Source organism: Echiichthys vipera (assembly GCF_963691815.1).
Source record: "Echiichthys vipera genome assembly, chromosome: 12".
Lineage (NCBI taxonomy): Eukaryota > Metazoa > Chordata > Actinopteri > Perciformes > Trachinidae > Echiichthys > Echiichthys vipera.
In genome coordinates, this window is record NC_139837.1 from 12311 (window position 1) to 29597 (window position 17287).

Here is a 17287-nt window from a genome sequence, read left to right on the forward strand (position 1 = left end):
CTTAGTGAACAGAGTCAAAGTGGGTAAAGAGGAGATACGAGGTTTCGTGGGTGCAGCAGCAGCAGCAGCAGAAGAAGAAGAACAGAGTCTGGAGATACGAGGTTTCAGAGCGGCGGCCGGCCTCAGGAAAAACATTTGATCTAAAAAAACAAACAAACAAAAACAAAGTGTTACTGACCTCACAGGAGCCGCCGTCGACCAATCACAGAGCAGCAAGGACGGGAAATATCTGAGGACGCTGTGTTCGGCCACACCCCCAGGAAGTGACGCCATGTTCATTTACGCCCCCAGGAAGTGACGCCACGTTCAGTTACGCCCCCAGGAAGTGACGCCACGTTCGGCCACGCCCCCAGGAAGTGACGCCACGTTCATTTACGCCCCCAGGAAGTGACGGCAAGTTCGGTTACGCCCCCAGGAAGTGACGCCATGTTCATTTACGCCCCCAGGAAGTGACGGCCAGTTCGGTTACGCCCCCAGGAAGTGACGCCATGTTCGGTTACGCCCCCAGGAAGTGACGCCATGTTCGGTTACGCCCCCAGGAAGTGACGCCATGTTCGGTTACGCCCCCAGGAAGTGACGCCATGTTCGGTTACGCCCCCAGGAAGTGACGCCATGTCTGAGCGGTGGAATTACAACTTCCTGAACTCCAGTTCATTTACACATCTATTCTGACCTCAGGCACTTCCTGTTTCTACAGGAAGTGCTCTGGGACACTGTTTGTTGTTTAGACTCTGACACAAACATTGTTGTTGTTGTTGTTTAGACTCTGACACAAACATTGTTTGTTGTTGTTGCTTAGACTCTGATACAAACATTGTTTGTCGTTGTTGTTGTTTAGACTCTGACACAAACATTGTTTGTTGTTGTTGTTGTTGTTGTTTAGACTTTGACACAAACATTGTTGTTGTTTAGACACTGACACAAACATTGTTGTTGTTGTTTAGACTCTGACACAAACATTGTTTGTTGTTGTTGTTTAGACTCTGACACAAACATTGTTTGTTGTTGTTGTTGTTTAGACTCTGACACAAACATTGTTTGTTGTTGTTGTTGTTTAGACTCTGACACAAACATTGTTGTTGTTTAGACTCTGACACAAACATTGTTGTTGTTGTTGTTTAGACTCTGACACAAACATTGTTGTTGTTGTTGTTGTTTAGACTCTGACACAAACATTGTTGTTGTTGTTGTTGTTTAGACTCTGACACAAACATTGTTGTTGTTGTTGTTGTTGTTGTTGTTTAGACTCTGACACAAACATTGTTGTTGTTTAGACTCTGACACAAACATTGTTGTTGTTGTTGTTGTTTAGACTCTGACACAAACATTGTTGTTGTTGTTGTTGTTTAGACTCTGACACAAACATTGTTGTTGTTTAGACTCTGACACAAACATTGTTGTTGTTGTTGTTGTTTAGACTCTGACACAAACATTGTTGTTGTTGTTGTTGTTGTTTAGACTCTGACACAAACATTGTTGTTGTTTAGACTCTGACACAAACATTGTTGTTGTTGTTGTTGTTTAGACTCTGACACAAACATTGTTGTTGTTGTTGTTGTTGTTTAGACTCTGACACAAACATTGTTGTTGTTGTTGTTGTTGTTTAGACTCTGACACAAACATTGTTTGTTGTTGTTGTTGTTGTTTAGACTCTGACACAAACATTGTTGTTGTTTAGACTTTGACACAAACATTGTTGTTGTTGTTGTTTAGACTCTGACACAAACATTGTTGTTGTTGTTGTTGTTTAGACTCTGACACAAACATTGTTGTTGTTGTTGTTTAGACTCTGACACAAACATTGTTTGTTGTTGTTTAGACTCTGACACAAACATTGTTGTTGTTGTTGTTGTTGTTGTTTAGACTCTGACACAAACATTGTTGTTGTTTAGACTCTGACACAAACATTGTTGTTGTTGTTGTTTAGACTCTGACACAAACATTGTTGTTGTTGTTGTTGTTTAGACTCTGGCACAAACATTGTTGTTGTTGTTGTTTAGACTCTGACACAAACATTGTTGTTGTTGTTGTTGTTTAGACTCTGACACAAACATTGTTGTTGTTGTTGTTGTTGTTGTTGTTGTTTAGACTCTGACACAAACATTGTTGTTGTTTAGACTCTGACACAAACATTGTTGTTGTTGTTGTTGTTTAGACTCTGACACAAACATTGTTGTTGTTGTTGTTGTTTAGACTCTGACACAAACATTGTTGTTGTTGTTGTTGTTTAGACTCTGACACAAACATTGTTGTTGTTGTTGTTGTTGTTTAGACTCTGACACAAACATTGTTGTTGTTGTTGTTGTTGTTTAGACTCTGACACAAACATTGTTGTTGTTTAGACTCTGACACAAACATTGTTGTTGTTGTTGTTGTTGTTGTTTAGACTCTGACACAAACATTGTTGTTGTTGTTGTTGTTGTTTAGACTCTGACACAAACATTGTTTGTTGTTGTTGTTGTTGTTTAGACTCTGACACAAACATTGTTGTTGTTTAGACTTTGACACAAACATTGTTGTTGTTGTTGTTTAGACTCTGACACAAACATTGTTGTTGTTGTTGTTTAGACTCTGACACAAACATTGTTTGTTGTTGTTTAGACTCTGACACAAACATTGTTGTTGTTGTTGTTGTTGTTTAGACTCTGACACAAACATTGTTGTTGTTGTTGTTGTTTAGACTCTGACACAAACATTGTTGTTGTTGTTTAGACTTTGACATAAACATTGTTGTTGTTGTTTAGACTCTGACACAAACATTGTTGTTGTTGTTGTTGTTGTTGTTGTTTAGACTGACATAAACATTGTTGTTGTTGTTTAGACTTTGACATAAACATTGTTGTTGTTGTTTAGACTCTGACACAAACATTGTTGTTGTTGTTGTTGTTTAGACTCTGACACAAACATTGTTGTTGTTGTTGTTTAGACTCTGACACAAGCATTGTTTGTTGATCTAGCATAGACCATTGCTAGGCAACAGCCTTCGTCCATGTTAACTTCCTGCCAGCTGACGTCATTCACAGACACTGTAACAGGAAGTAAACCAGGACACATTTAAGAGTTTTTGTTTCCATCTTGGAAAAGGTGTAAGACTCTGACGTCACTGACGTCACTGTGCCCAGCTGATTCACACACCAGTTAATCCAGAACACCTGCCGCCGCCATGTTGGACCGGGGAGCTGTTAGCTGTTAGCCTGTTAGCTGTTAGCCTGTTAGCTGTTAGCCTGTTAGCTAACAGCGCCCGGTTCTTCAGAACCTGTTTTAGCCTCTTTAACCGAGCGGTAAACTCACCGAGGTGTGGCGCACAGTCCCGGCCCGGAGCCTCCGTGACCCCCGCAGAACCCGCCGCTGTCTCCGGTCTGTGACCCCCGCAGAACCCGCCGCCGTCTCCGGTCTGTGACCCCCGAAGAACCCGCCGCTGTCTCCGGTCTGTGACCCCCGCAGAACCCGCCGCTGTCTCCGGTCTGTGACCCCCGAAGAACCCGCTGCTGTCTCCGGTCTGTGACCCCCGCAGAACCCGCCGCTGACTCCGGTCTGTGACCCCCGCAGAACCCGCTGCTGTAAATTCACTTCCTGGAAGTTTCTCTGATGAAGTTTGACGAGTAAACAAACTCCAGCTGCTGCTGCTGCTGCTCTTCTTCTGTGGTGATTCTTCTTCTGTAGTCACACTTTCTTCTTCTGTGGTGACGCTTTCTTCTTCTTCTGTGGTGATTCTTCTTCTGTAGTTACACTTTCTTCTTCTGTGGTGACGCTTTCTTCTTCTTCTGTGGTGATTCTTCTTCTGTGGTGACGCTTTCTTCTTCTTCTGTGGTGACACTTTCTTCTTCTGTGGTGATTCTTCTTCTGTGGTGATTCTTCTTCTGTAGTTACACTTTCTTCTTCTGTGGTGACGCTTTCTTCTTCTGTGGTGATTCTTCTTCTGTGGTGACGCTTTCTTCTTCTGTGGTGATTCTTCTTCTGTGGTGACACTTTCTTCTTCTGTGGTGATTCTTCTTCTTCTTCTGTGGTGACGCTTTCTTCTTCTGTGGTGATTCTTCTTCTGTGGTGACACTTTCTTCTTCTGTGGTGATTCTTCTTCTTCTTCTGTGGTGACGCTTTCTTCTTCTGTGGTGACACTTTCTTCTTCTTCTGTGGTGACACTTTCTTCTTCTTCTGTGGTGACACTTTCTTCTTCTTCTGTGGTGACACTTTCTTCTTCTGTGGTTGTGGCTCTGCTGCCTCCTGTTGGACTAATGTAAAAAATAAATAAAAAGTAAAAATATAAATGAATATAAATACAAATATATATAAATAAATATGACCCGTCCCCTCATGGTGGTTCAGGTCTGAGTCCCTGTGACCCTGAGGGCTGTGGTCTGGACCCGTCCCCTCATGGTGGTTCAGGTCTGAGTCCCTGTGACCCTGAGGGCTGTGGTCTGGACCCGTCCCCTCATGGTGGTTCAGGTCTGAGTCCCTGTGACCCTGAGGGCTGTGGTCTGGACCCGTCCCCTCATGGTGGTTCAGGTCTGAGTCCCTGTGAACCTGAGGGCTGTGGTCTGGACCCGTCCCCTCATGGTGGTTCAGGTCTGAGTCCCTGTGACCCTGAGGGCTGTGGTCTGGACCCGTCCCCTCATGGTGGTTCAGGTCTGAGTCCCTGTGACCCTGAGGGCTGTGGTCTGGACCCGTCCCCTCATGGTGGTTCAGGTCTGAGTCCCTGTGACCCTGAGGGCTGTGGTCTGGACCCGTCCCCTCATGGTGGTTCAGGTCTGAGTCCCTGTGACCCTGAGGGCTGTGGTCTGGACCCGTCCCCTCATGGTGGTTCAGGTCTGAGTCCCTGTGACCCTGAGGGCTGTGGTCTGGACCCGTCCCCTCATGGTGGTTCAGGTCTGAGTCCCTGTGAACCTGAGGGCTGTGGTCTGGACCCGTCCCCTCATGGTGGTTCAGGTCTGAGTCCCTGTGACCCTGAGGGCTGTGGTCTGGACCCGTCCCCTCATGGTGGTTCAGGTCTGAGTCCCTGTGACCCTGAGGGCTGTGGTCTGGACCAGTCCCCTCATGGTGGTTCAGGTCTGAGTCCCTGTGACCCTGAGGGCTGTGGTCTGGACCCGTCCCCTCATGGTGGTTCAGGTCTGAGTCCCTGTGACCCTGAGGGCTGTGGTCTGGACCCGTCCCCTCATGGTGGTTCAGGTCTGAGTCCCTGTGACCCTGAGGGCTGTGGTCTGGACCCTGGTGCTCCTGGTCTCCCATGGCAGAGTGGTCTCAGGCGAGGGGCCGGACTAAGAACTCCTCACAAAGACTCTACGGACAAACCAGGAAGAGGAGGAGAGACCCTGCCCAGAGGAAGCCCGGGGCCCCCGTCTGGAGCCAGAACCAGACCGAGGGCTCACCGGCGAGCGCCTGGTGGCCGGGTTTGCCACGGAGGCGACAAAGTGACCTGCCCCTTCTCCTTCCTGTGGCCCCCCCCTCTCCCTCCTGTGGGCCCCCACTCACAGGAGGAACCTCTGGGCTCGCTGCTGCTGGGCAGTGAGGTGAGGGGCCTGGAGGGTCCAGACCCGGGCAGCAGAGGCTCTGGGGACGTGGAGCGTCTCCTCTCTGTGGGGGAAGGAGCCGGAGCTTGTGAGGGAGGTGGAGCTCCCAGTTAGATCTGGAGCTGCTCCCCTGAGACCTGATCCAGGATCAGAGGCTGGAGCTGCTGCCCCTGAGACCTGATCCAGGATCAGAGGCTGGAGCTGCTGCCCCTGAGACCTGATCCAGGATCAGAGGCTGGAGCTGCTGCCCCTGAGACCTGATCCAGGACCAGAGGCTGGAGCTGCTGCCCCTGAGACCTGATCCAGGATCAGAGGCTGGAGCTGCTGCCCCTGAGACCTGATCCAGGACCAGAGGCTGGAGCTGCTGCCCCTGAGACCTGATCCAGGATCAGAGGCTGGAGCTGCTGCCCCTGAGACCTGATCCAGGATCAGAGGCTGGAGCTGCTGCTGCCCCTGAGACCTGATCCAGGACCAGAGGCTGGAGCTGGTCCCCTGAGACCTGATCCAGGATCAGAGGCTGGAGCTGCTGCTGCCCCTGAGACCTGATCCAGGATCAGAGGCTGGATCTCGGGGCAGCAGCCTCTGAGACCTGATCCAGGACCAGAGGCTGGATCTCGGGGCAGCAGCCTCTGATGAGCTGCGTATGAAATTAATGTTTTAAACACAAATAAAACCCATTTGTTGTTTTTATGTTTTTATTTTCACACTTTAACTTTTACAAACATTCAAACTGTGCAAATGAATCAAATGAGTCTGAGAACTCCACAGACCACCGAGGAGCTGGACCTGGACCTGGACCTGGACCTGGACCTGGACCTGGACCTGGTCTGAGCTGTGGACCATTAAAGCCCCTTTGGATCAGGTCTCTGCATTCTCTAACTGGTCTGACCTGGTCTGTTCTGGTCTGATCTGGACTAACTGGTGTGTCCTGGACTCACTGGTCTGTCCTGGTCTGTTCTGGTCTCACTGGTCTGTTCTGGACTCACTGGTCTGTTCTGATCCGTCCTGGTCTCACTGATCTGTCCTGGGTTGTCCTGGTCGGTCCTGGTCTGACCCAGTCTCACTGGTCTGTCCTGGACTCACTGGTCTGTCCTGGACTCCCTGGTCTGTCCTGGTCTGGACTGGGTTGTCCTGGTCTGTCCTGGTCTCACTGGTCTGTCCTGGTCTGTCCTGGACTCACTGGTCTGTCCTGGTCTGTCCTGGTCTCACTGGTCTGTCCTGGTCTCTCCTGGTGTCACTGGTCTGATCTGGTCTCACTGGTCTGTCCTGGTCTGATCTGGTCTCACTGGTCTGTCCTGGTCTGATCTGGTCTCACTGGTCTGTCCTGGTCTGATCTGGTCTAACTGGTCTGTCCTGGTCTGATCTGGTCTCACTGGTCTGTCCTGGTCTGATCTGGTCTAACTGGTCTGTCCTGGTCTGATCTGGTCTCACTGGTCTGTCCTGGTCTGATCTGGTCTCACTGGTCTCTCCTGGTCTGATCTGGTCTCACTGGTCTGTCCTGGTCTGATCTGGTCTCACTGGTCTCTCCTGGTCTGATCTGGTCTCACTGGTCTGTCCTGGTCTGATCTGGTCTCACTGGTCTGTCCTGGTCTGATCTGGTCTAACTGGTCTGTCCTGGTCTGATCTGGTCTCACTGGTCTGTCCTGGTCTGATCTGGTCTCACTGGTCTGATCTGGTCTCACTGGTCTGTCCTGGTCTGATCTGGTCTCACTGGTCTGATCTGGTCTCACTGGTCTGATCTGGTCTCACTGGTGTGTCCTGGTCTGTCCTGGACTCACTGGTCTGTCCTGGACTCACTGGTCTGTTCTGGTCTGTCCTGGTCTGTCCCGGTCTCACTGGTCTGTCTTGGACTCACTGGTCTGTCCTGGTCTGGACTGGACTCACTGGTCTGTCCTGGTCTGGACTGGGTTGTCCTGGTCTGTGCTGGTCTGGACTGGGTCCAGTCGTCTCCACCTGTAAGACTTTGACTCCGCCTCATTTCCTCTGACCAAAAAAGGGCATGTATGTGACGCTGGGGGGAGGGGCGTACGTCCATTAGGCTGACGTTTACCTCCGAGGAGAAGTGAGGGCCAGAGGCTAGCTGTCACTCAAGAGGCCCCGCCCCTAATTATTCATAAACCTCCAATCAAATAAAAACTAGCTGGTCCAGCTGAACTGGTCTGAACTGGTCTGAACTGGTCTGAACTGGTCTGAACTGGTCTGAACTGGTCTGAACTGGTCTGAACTGGTCTAAACTGGACTGACCTGGTCTGAACTGGTCTGAACTGGTCTGAACAGGTCTAAACTGGTCTGAACTGGTCTGAACAGGTCTGACCTGGTGTGACCTGGTCTGAACTGGTCTGAACTGGTCTGAACAGGTCTGACCTGGTCTAAACTGGTCTGACCTGGTGTGACCTGGTCTGAACTGGTCTGACCTGGTCTGAACTGGTCTGACCTGGTCTGAACTGGTCTGACCTGGTCTGAACTGGTCTGAACAGGTCTGACCTGGTCTGAACTGGTCTGACCTGGTCTGACCTGGTCTGACCTAGTCTGACCTGGTCCGAACTGGTCTGACCTGGTCTGAACTGGTCTGAACAGGTCTGACCTGGTCTGAACTGGTCTGACCTGGTCTGACCTGGTCTGACCTGGTCCGAACTGGTCTGACCTGGTCTGAACTGGTCTGACCTGGTCTGACCTGGTCTGACCTGGTTTCCTGAGCTCCTCTGTGGCTGCGGTGGATTTCCCAGCATGCCTTGGTAAACAGGAAGTAAAGCTTGATGCACAGCATCAGTAACGAGCAGCGACGTCATCGTCCTCGCTGCTCTGAGTGACGTCACCATGGTGATGTCATGGCGACGTTGATCCATCCTCACACACACACACACACACACTGTTCTGTCGTCTGTCTGTCCATCAGAAGAAGCCCCGCCCCCTGGGCTCCCTTTAGGGTCTCTGATTGGCTTCTTCCTGTCCGACCCGTCCTCTCGCCTGTCGGCGTCTCAGAACGGCGTCCTCCAACGCCCCGATCCTTCCCATCATGCTTTGCTCTCGTGTGCGTGGACAGGTGACCTCAGACCCAGAGGTCAGAGGGGTCGCAGCATCACGGGTCAGGAAGGTCAGAGGTATCCACGGTAACCTGACAACCAATCAAAAGAGAGAAGGTCACTTGGTGGTACCCTCTGTAACTAGTCCCTCTGTAACTAGTCCCTCTGTAACTAGTCCCTCTGTAACTAGTCCCTCTGTAACTAGTCCCTCTGTAACTAGTCCCTCTGTAACTAGACCCTCTGTAACTAGTCCCTCTGTAACTAGTCCCTCTGTAACTAGACCCTCTGTAACTAGACCCTCTGTAACTAGACCCTCTGTAACTAGTCCCTCTGTAACTAGTCCCTCTGTAACTAGTCCCTCTGTAACTAGACCCTCTGTAACTAGTCCCTCTGTAACTAGACCCTCTGTAACTAGTCCCTCTGTAACTAGACCCTCTGTAACTAGACCCTCTGTAACTAGTCCCTCTGTAACTAGACCCTCTGTAACTAGACCCTCTGTAACTAGACCCTCTGTAACTAGACCCTCTGTAACTAGTCCCTCTGTAACTAGACCCTCTGTAACTAGACCCTCTGTAACTAGACCCTCTGTAACTAGTCCCTCTGTAACTAGACCCTCTGTAACTAGTCCCTCTGTAACTAGACCCTCTGTAACTAGACCCTCTGTAACTAGTCCCTCTGTAACTAGTCCCTCTGTAACTAGTCCCTCTGTAACTAGTCCCTCTGTAACTAGTCCCTCTGTAACTAGTCCCTCTGTAACTAGACCCTCTGTAACTAGTCCCTCTGTAACTAGACCCTCTGTAACTAGTCCCTCTGTAACTAGTCCCTCTGTAACTAGTCCCTCTGTAACTAGTCCCTCTGTAACTAGTCCCTCTGTAACTAGACCCTCTGTAACTAGTCCCTCTGTAACTAGACCCTCTGTAACTAGTCCCTCTGTAACTAGTCCCTCTGTAACTAGTCCCTCTGTAACTAGTCCCTCTGTAACTAGACCCTCTGTAACTAGACCCTCTGTAACTAGTCCCTCTGTAACTAGTCCCTCTGTAACTAGCCCCTCTGTAACTAGTCCCTCTGTAACTAGTCCCTCTGTAACTAGTCCCTCTGTAACTAGACCCTCTGTAACTAGTCCCTCTGTAACTAGTCCCTCTGTAACTAGTCCCTCTGTAACTAGTCCCTCTGTAACTAGTCCCTCTGTAACTAGACCCTCTGTAACTAGACCCTCTGTAACTAGACCCTCTGTAACTAGTCCCTCTGTAACTAGACCCTCTGTAACTAGACCCTCTGTAACTAGTCCCTCTGTAACTAGACCCTCTGTAACTAGACCCTCTGTAACTAGACCCTCTGTAACTAGACCCTCTGTAACTAGACCCTCTGTAACTAGTCCCTCTGTAACTAGTCCCTCTGTAACTAGTCCCTCTGTAACTAGACCCTCTGTAACTAGACCCTCTGTAACTAGACCCTCTGTAACTAGTCCCTCTGTAACTAGACCCTCTGTAACTAGACCCTCTGTAACTAGACCCTCTGTAACTAGACCCTCTGTAACTAGTCCCTCTGTAACTAGTCCCTCTGTAACTAGACCCTCTGTAACTAGACCCTCTGTAACTAGACCCTCTGTAACTAGTCCCTCTGTAACTAGTCCCTCTGTAACTAGTCCCTCTGTAACTAGACCCTCTGTAACTAGTCCCTCTGTAACTAGTCCCTCTGTAACTAGTCCCTCTGTAACTAGTCCCTCTGTAACTAGTCCCTCTGTAACTAGTCCCTCTGTAACTAGTCCCTCTGTAACTAGTCCCTCTGTAACTAGTCCCTCTGTAACTAGTCCCTCTGTAACTAGACCCTCTGTAACTAGTCCCTCTGTAACTAGTCCCTCTGTAACTAGTCCCTCTGTAACTAGACCCTCTGTAACTAGTCCCTCTGTAACTAGTCCCTCTGTAACTAGTCCCTCTGTAACTAGACCCTCTGTAACTAGTCCCTCTGTAACTAGTCCCTCTGTAACTAGTCCCTCTGTAACTAGTCCCTCTGTAACTAGTCCCTCTGTAACTAGACCCTCTGTAACTAGTCCCTCTGTAACTAGTCCCTCTGTAACTAGTCCCTCTGTAACTAGTCCCTCTGTAACTAGACCCTCTGTAACTAGTAGTTGTTGTTTAGACTCTGACACAAGTAGTACTAGTAGTAGTAACAGGAGGAGACAGCAGGAGACAGGAGGAGACAGCAGGAGACAGGAGGAGACAGCAGGAGACAGCAGGAGACAGAAGGAGACAGCAGGAGACAGCAGGAGACAGAAGGAGACAGCAGGAGACAGCAGGAGACAGCAGGAGACAGCAGGAGACAGCAGGAGACAGCAGGAGACAGCAGGAGACAACAGGAGACAGGAGGAGACAGGAGGAGACAACAGGAGACAACAGGAGACAGGAGGAGACAGCAGGAGACAGCAGGAGACAGGAGGAGACAGCAGGAGACAGCAGGAGACAACAGGAGACAGGAGGAGACAGCAGGAGACAGCAGGAGACAGCAGGAGACAGTCTGTCCTCACCTTGATGAAGATGGTGTCGTCTTTGATGTAGCTGCCAGTCTCGAGGACACTCTGAGACACAAACAGAGGACAGCCCGAGGCAATGTTCATTTCTGCTGCGGGACGTCTGAAGCTGCTGCTGTTTGGATCCGGTTTAAAGGCGTCCCCCAAGTGTTTCCTGGACGGACCCTGGTCCATGAGCATCAGAGTCACCTGAGAGACACAGGGACACAGAGACAGAGATGCAGACATGGAGACACAGAGTCTGTCAGAATCATGTTGGACCTGTTTGAGTCCAGAGGACGCTTCATTGTCCCGGACCGTACCTTCTGTTTGAAGGGCCAGGGCAGCAGGGCGTCGTACTCGCCCCTCATCACCACGAAGAACAGGGACAGGTGCGTCCCCTTGCCCATGCCGTCCCCGTTCAGGTAGACGCGGGCGCACATCTTGTACCCGAAGTATCCCGTGTAAAACGGCTGGGAGTACAGCGACAGCGTCTTCGCCGCCACTGCCTCCTGTTTCCGTCTCTTGTAGTCCCGAATCTTCCAGATCAGGGTCCCGTTGTAGCTCGCCGTCTCCAGGACCTGGAAGCGCAGGTCCATGTCCGCCAGACGGATCTCATGGACACTCAGCATGTCGTCATGGCGATTCAGCTGAGTCTCCAAGGACGCTGCAGAGACGGGAATATGGACTTATTAACTTAACTGTGTTTGAGTCCCTGGACCTCTGTCCCAAACCCTCTGTCCTCCGTCCACGGAACCTCTGTGCCCAGATCTATGACCCAAGACCTCAGACACTAGTCCCCAGACCTCAGACACTAGTCCCCACATGACACTAGTCCCCATTCCTCAGACACTAGTCCCCAGACCTCAGACACTAGTCCCCAGACCTCAGACACTAGTCCCCACATGACACTAGTCCCCAGACCTCAGACACTAGTCCCCAGACCTCAGACACTAGTCCCCAGACCTCAGACACTAGTCCCCACATGACACTAGTCCCCATTCCTCAGACACTAGTCCCCAGACCTCAGACACTAGTCCCCACATGACACTAGTCCCCATTCCTCAGACACTAGTCACCAGACCTCAGACACTAGTCCCCACATGACACTAGTCCCCATTCCTCAGACACTAGTCCCCAGACCTCAGACACTAGTCCCCACATGACACTAGTCCCCATTCCTCAGACACTAGTCACCAGACCTCAGACACTAGTCCCCACATGACACTAGTCCCCATTCCTCAGACACTAGTCCCCAGACCTCAGACACTAGTCCCCACATGACACTAGTCCCCATTCCTCAGACACTAGTCACCAGACCTCAGACACTAGTCCCCACATGACACTAGTCCCCATTCCTCAGACACTAGTCCCCAGACCTCAGACACTAGTCCCCACATGACACTAGTCCCCATTCCTCAGACACTAGTCCCCAGATGACACTAGTCCCATGACCTCAGACACTAGCCCCACATGACAATAGTCCCCAGACCTCAGACACTAGTCCCCACATGACACTAGTCACCAGACCTCAGACACTAGTCCCCACATGACACTAGTCACCAGACCACAGACACTAGTCCCCAGACTTCAGACACTAGTCCCCACATGACACTAGTCCCCACATGACACTAGTCACCAGACCACAGACACTAGTCCCCAGACTTCAGACACTAGTCCCCAGACCTCAGACACTAGTCCCCAGACTTCAGACACTAGTCCCCAGACTTCAGACACTAGTCCCCAGATGACACTAGTCCCCAGACCTCAGACACTAGTCCCCACATGACACTAGTCCCCAGACTTCAGACACTAGTCCCCAGACCTCAGACACTAGTCCCCAGATGACACTAGTCCCCAGATGACATTCGTCCCCAGACCTCAGACACTAGTCCCCAGACCTCAGACACTAGTCCCCAGACCTCTGTCCCCAGTCGTCTGCAGATTGTCCCCAGTCCCGTCACAAGTGTGTATTCTGACCCAGAGTTTGTGTTGTGGATCCGGTCCCGCTGCGTCCCCCTTGTTCCAGAGCATTCAGTCTCGTCCGGACGTTCTCCAGCGTCCCTCTCAGGCTGTCCACCTCGTCTCTGAGGACACGCAGAGAACGCAGCTCCAGTTCCAGCTCCAGGAGCTTCTCTGAGTGAGAGCTCATCAGTTTCTGTAAGGAGACACGTGATTGGCTGCAGGACTGAACATTGAACCGAGGCTGTGGCTCCTGAAACCAGAGTTTTTTGTGAGCGGAGTCCAGAGTGAAGTCTTTGGTAAAGCGCGGTGTCTGCCGTCATGTGTGGACAGGACTGTGCGACGGTGAACAGTCAGCTGTTTCTATGGAGACTGGTGGAGCGCTCTGGAGGTGCAGAGTTGCTGTTATGGACCTCTCCAAAACCTCTTCTCCAGCCCCCCGTACGCCCGTTTCTCGGCAAACAGAAGCGCCTTTGGTCATTAAACGCCGGTAGCAAGTCGGGTGAAACCCAGCGTCCTCGGGAACGTTTTCATAATCAATATCTATACAGCGTTTTAATGTCTACGCTACTTCTGGACCCTCACACAAAATATCTCTACGCCGAGCAAGAAATAGTCCCGACTTTCATCACTCACTAAACACTGCAGGGTATCACGAGGAGTTCAAACCCGACATCTTTCAAAAGAAGCAAAAACCTTTTAATGCCCCGACACGGGAACAGGACGGAACCAAAAACGGGTTCCCCGTACGGCCATCTGTGCGTGTCTCACTGTCGGCCCGCACGCAGGAGTCTGCCTCCAGGCAACATTGTTGTTTTTCCAACATGAACTTTTCCAGCCTTGTGATTGGCTAAAATTGTTTTCCACCTGCTTTGGCATGTGCGCGACATTCTTTAAGGCAGAGTTTCATGTTTTATCACACCGGTGGAGTGGACAGGAATTTTTATGGTCCACGGTTTCCCGTGTTCCTGTGGACTAGGCCTGAATATATGTCCTTGGTAGAATAAGGTTTTACCTGCATGGTGCCCAGTTTCTGCTCCATCTGTCGGTTCTTGTCTCTCAGCTCGTTGTTCTGGTTCTCCAGTTCAGACAGACGACTGCTGAGAGCAGGAAGCACCTTATACCTGTCCACCAGCTCCGCCTTAATGTCCTCCACCTGTAAGACATCAGTGTTAATGTCCTCCACCTGTAAGACATCAGTGTTAATGTCCTCCACCTGTAAGACATCAGTGTTAATGTCCTCCACCTGTAAGACATCAGTGTTAATGTCCTCCACCTGTAAGACATCAGTGTTAATGTCCTCCACCTGTAAGACATCAGTGTTAATGTCCTCCACCTGTAAGACATCAGTACTAATGTCCTCCACCTGTAAGACATCAGTGTTAATGTCCTCCACCTGTAAGACATCAGTGCTAATGTCCTCCACCTGTAAGACATCAGTGTTAATGTCTTCCACCTGTAAGACATCAGTGTTAATGTCCTCCACCTGTAAGACATCAGTGTTAATGTCCTCCACCTGTAAGACATCAGTGCTAATGTCCTCCACCTGTAAGACATCAGTGCTAATGTCCTCCACCTGTAAGACATCAGTGTTAATGTCTTCCACCTGTAAGACATCAGTGCTAATGTCCTCCACCTGTAAGACATCAGTGTTAATGTCCTCCACCTGTAAGACATCAGTACTAATGTCCTCCACCTGTAAGACATCAGTACTAATGTCCTCCACCTGTAAGACATCAGTGCTAATGTCCTCCACCTGTAAGACATCAGTGTTAATGTCCTCCACCTGTAAGACATCAGTGCTAATGTCCTCCACCTGCAAGACATCAGTACTAATGTCCTCCACCTGTAAGACATCAGTGCTAATGTCCTCCACCTGTAAGACATCAGTGCTAATGTCCTCCACCTGTAAGACATCAGTGCTAATGTCCTCCACCTGCAAGACATCAGTACTAATGTCCTCCACCTGTAAGACATCAGTGTTAATGTCCTCCACCTGTAAGACATCAGTGTTAATGTCCTCCACCTGTAAGACATCAGTACTAATGTCCTCCACCTGTAAGACATCAGTGCTAATGTCCTCCACCTGTAAGACATCAGTGTTAATGTCCTCCACCTGTAAGACATCAGTGCTAATGTCCTCCACCTGTAAGACATCAGTGCTAATGTCCTCCACCTGTAAGACATCAGTGCTAATGTCCTCCACCTGTAAGACATCAGTGCTAATGTCCTCCACCTGTAAGACATCATTCCGGTGATTCCCTGAATCTGTAACAGGTCCTGGTGTGGTGCTGTGGTACCTTGGTCTCTAACGTGTGGTGCTGTGGTACCTTGGCCTCTAACGTGTGGTGCTGTGGTACCTTGGTCTCTAACGTGTGGTGCTGTGGTACCTTGGTCTCTAACGTGTGGTGCTGTGGCACCTTGGTCTCTAACGTGTGGTGCTGTGGTACCTTGGTCTCTAACGTGTGGTGCTGTGGCACCTTGGTCTCTAACGTGTGGTGCTGTGGTACCTTGGTCTCTAACGTGTGGTACTGTGGTACCTTGGTCTCTAACGTGTGGTGCTGTGGCACCTTGGCCTCTAACGTGTGGTGCTGTGGCACCTTGGTCTCTAACGTGTGGTGCTGTGGTACCTTGGCCTCTAACGTGTGGTGCTGTGGTACCTTGGCCTTTAACGTGTGGTGCTGTGGTACCTTGGCCTCTAACGTGTGGTGCTGTGGCACCTTGGCCTTTAACGTGTGGTACTGTGGTACCTTGGTCTCTAACGTGTGGTGCTGTGGTACCTTGGCCTCTAACGTGTGGTGCTGTGGTACCTTGGTCTCTAACGTGTGGTGCTGTGGTACCTTGGTCTCTAACGTGTGGTGCTGTGGTACCTTGGTCTCTAACGTGTGGTGCTGTGGTACCTTGGTCTCTAACGTGTGGTACTGTGGTACCTTGGTCTCTAACGTGTGGTGCTGTGGTACCTTGGCCTCTAACGTGTGGTGCTGTGGTACCTTGGTCTCTAACGTGTGGTGCTGTGGTACCTTGGCCTCTAACGTGTGGTGCTGTGGTACCTTGGTCTCTAACGTGTGGTGCTGTGGTACCTTGGTCTCTAACGTGTGGTGCTGTGGTACCTTGGCCTCTAACGTGTGGCGCTGTGGTACCTTGGTCTCTAACGTGTGGTGCTGTGGTACCTTGGCCTCTAACGTGTGGTGCTGTGGTACCTTGGTCTCTAACGTGGAGTTCCTGTTGGACATCATCTTCAGGTGTTCAGCTGCAGAGGTGGACTCATGTTGTCTCATGTCCTGGATCAAACCCTGAGACACAAAGCGACAGAACATCAGGACAAGAAACAACTGGAAATACACCGTTTTACAGAGGAGGGGGACGAGGACAAGGAGGAGGACAAGGACGACAAGGAGGAGGAGGAGGAGGACAAGGAGGAGGAGGAGGAGGACAAGGATGAGGAGGACAAGGATGAGGACGAGGAGGGTGAGGACGAGGATGAGGACGAGGAGGACAAGGATGAGGAGGACAAGGAGGTGGAAGAAGAAGAGGAGGACAAGGATGAGGACAAGGAGGAGGAGGAGGAGGACAAGGAGGAGGAGGAGGAGGACAAGGATGAGGACGAGGAGGACAAGGATGAGGAGGACAAGGAGGTGGAAGAAGAAGAGGAGGACAAGGATGAGGACAAGGAGGAGGAAGAGGGGGACAAGGATGAGGAGGAGGAGCAGGTACCTTGAAGGAGCAGCCGTAGCGGTGGAACTGACAGCTCACCTGAGCTTTGGGACAGTCGTGTTGGTGAGTGGACAGCTGCAAGACAAAAGACAGTCCATCAGCTGTGAGACACTGAGACAGGTGAGACACTGAGACAGGTGAGACAGGTGAGACACTGAGACAGGTGAGACACTGAGACAGGTGAGACAGGTGAGACACTGAGACAGGTGAGACACTGAGACAGGTGAGACACTGAGACAGGTGAGACACTGAGACCAGGTGAGACAGGCAAGACAGAGACAGGTGAGACACTGAGACAGATAAGACACTGAGACAGGTGAGACACTGAGACAGGTGAGACACTGAGACAGGTGAGACAGATAAGACACTGAGACAGGTGAGACACTGAGACAGGTGAGACACTGAGACCAGGTGAGACAGGCAAGACAGAGACAGGTGAGACACTGAGACAGGTGAGACACTGAGACAGATAAGACACTGAGACAGGTGAGACACTGAGACAGGTGAGAAACTGAGACCAGGTGAGACAGGCAAGACAGAGACAGGTGAGACACTGAGACAGATAAGACACTGAGACC

The 17287-nt window shown here is 50.6% G+C and overlaps 2 protein-coding genes across 2 annotated transcripts in view; both read right to left on the minus strand.

The window, feature by feature from the left end:
* On the minus strand, positions 1-8293 carry LOC310954826 (uncharacterized protein; the record flags this gene model as incomplete). The annotated part of the gene is made up of 3 exons (XM_083924514.1): positions 1-140; positions 3292-4229; positions 8109-8293. Coding segments are annotated over 3 exons (1263 nt in total), but the record flags the coding sequence as incomplete, so codon positions are not given.
* Positions 6212-17287, minus strand: part of traf3 (TNF receptor-associated factor 3) — a 23453-nt gene continuing 12377 nt past the window's right edge. The window contains exons 8-14 of the mRNA XM_083924475.1: positions 16710-16784; positions 16196-16288; positions 14011-14151; positions 13014-13191; positions 11357-11700; positions 11052-11243; positions 6212-8619 (exon numbers count right to left, since the gene is read on the minus strand). Coding sequence (XP_083780601.1) covers positions 8584-8619; positions 11052-11243; positions 11357-11700; positions 13014-13191; positions 14011-14151; positions 16196-16288; positions 16710-16784 — 1059 coding nt within the window. The 3' untranslated portion in view covers positions 6212-8583. The remainder of the gene's footprint in view (positions 8620-11051; positions 11244-11356; positions 11701-13013; positions 13192-14010; positions 14152-16195; positions 16289-16709; positions 16785-17287) is intronic.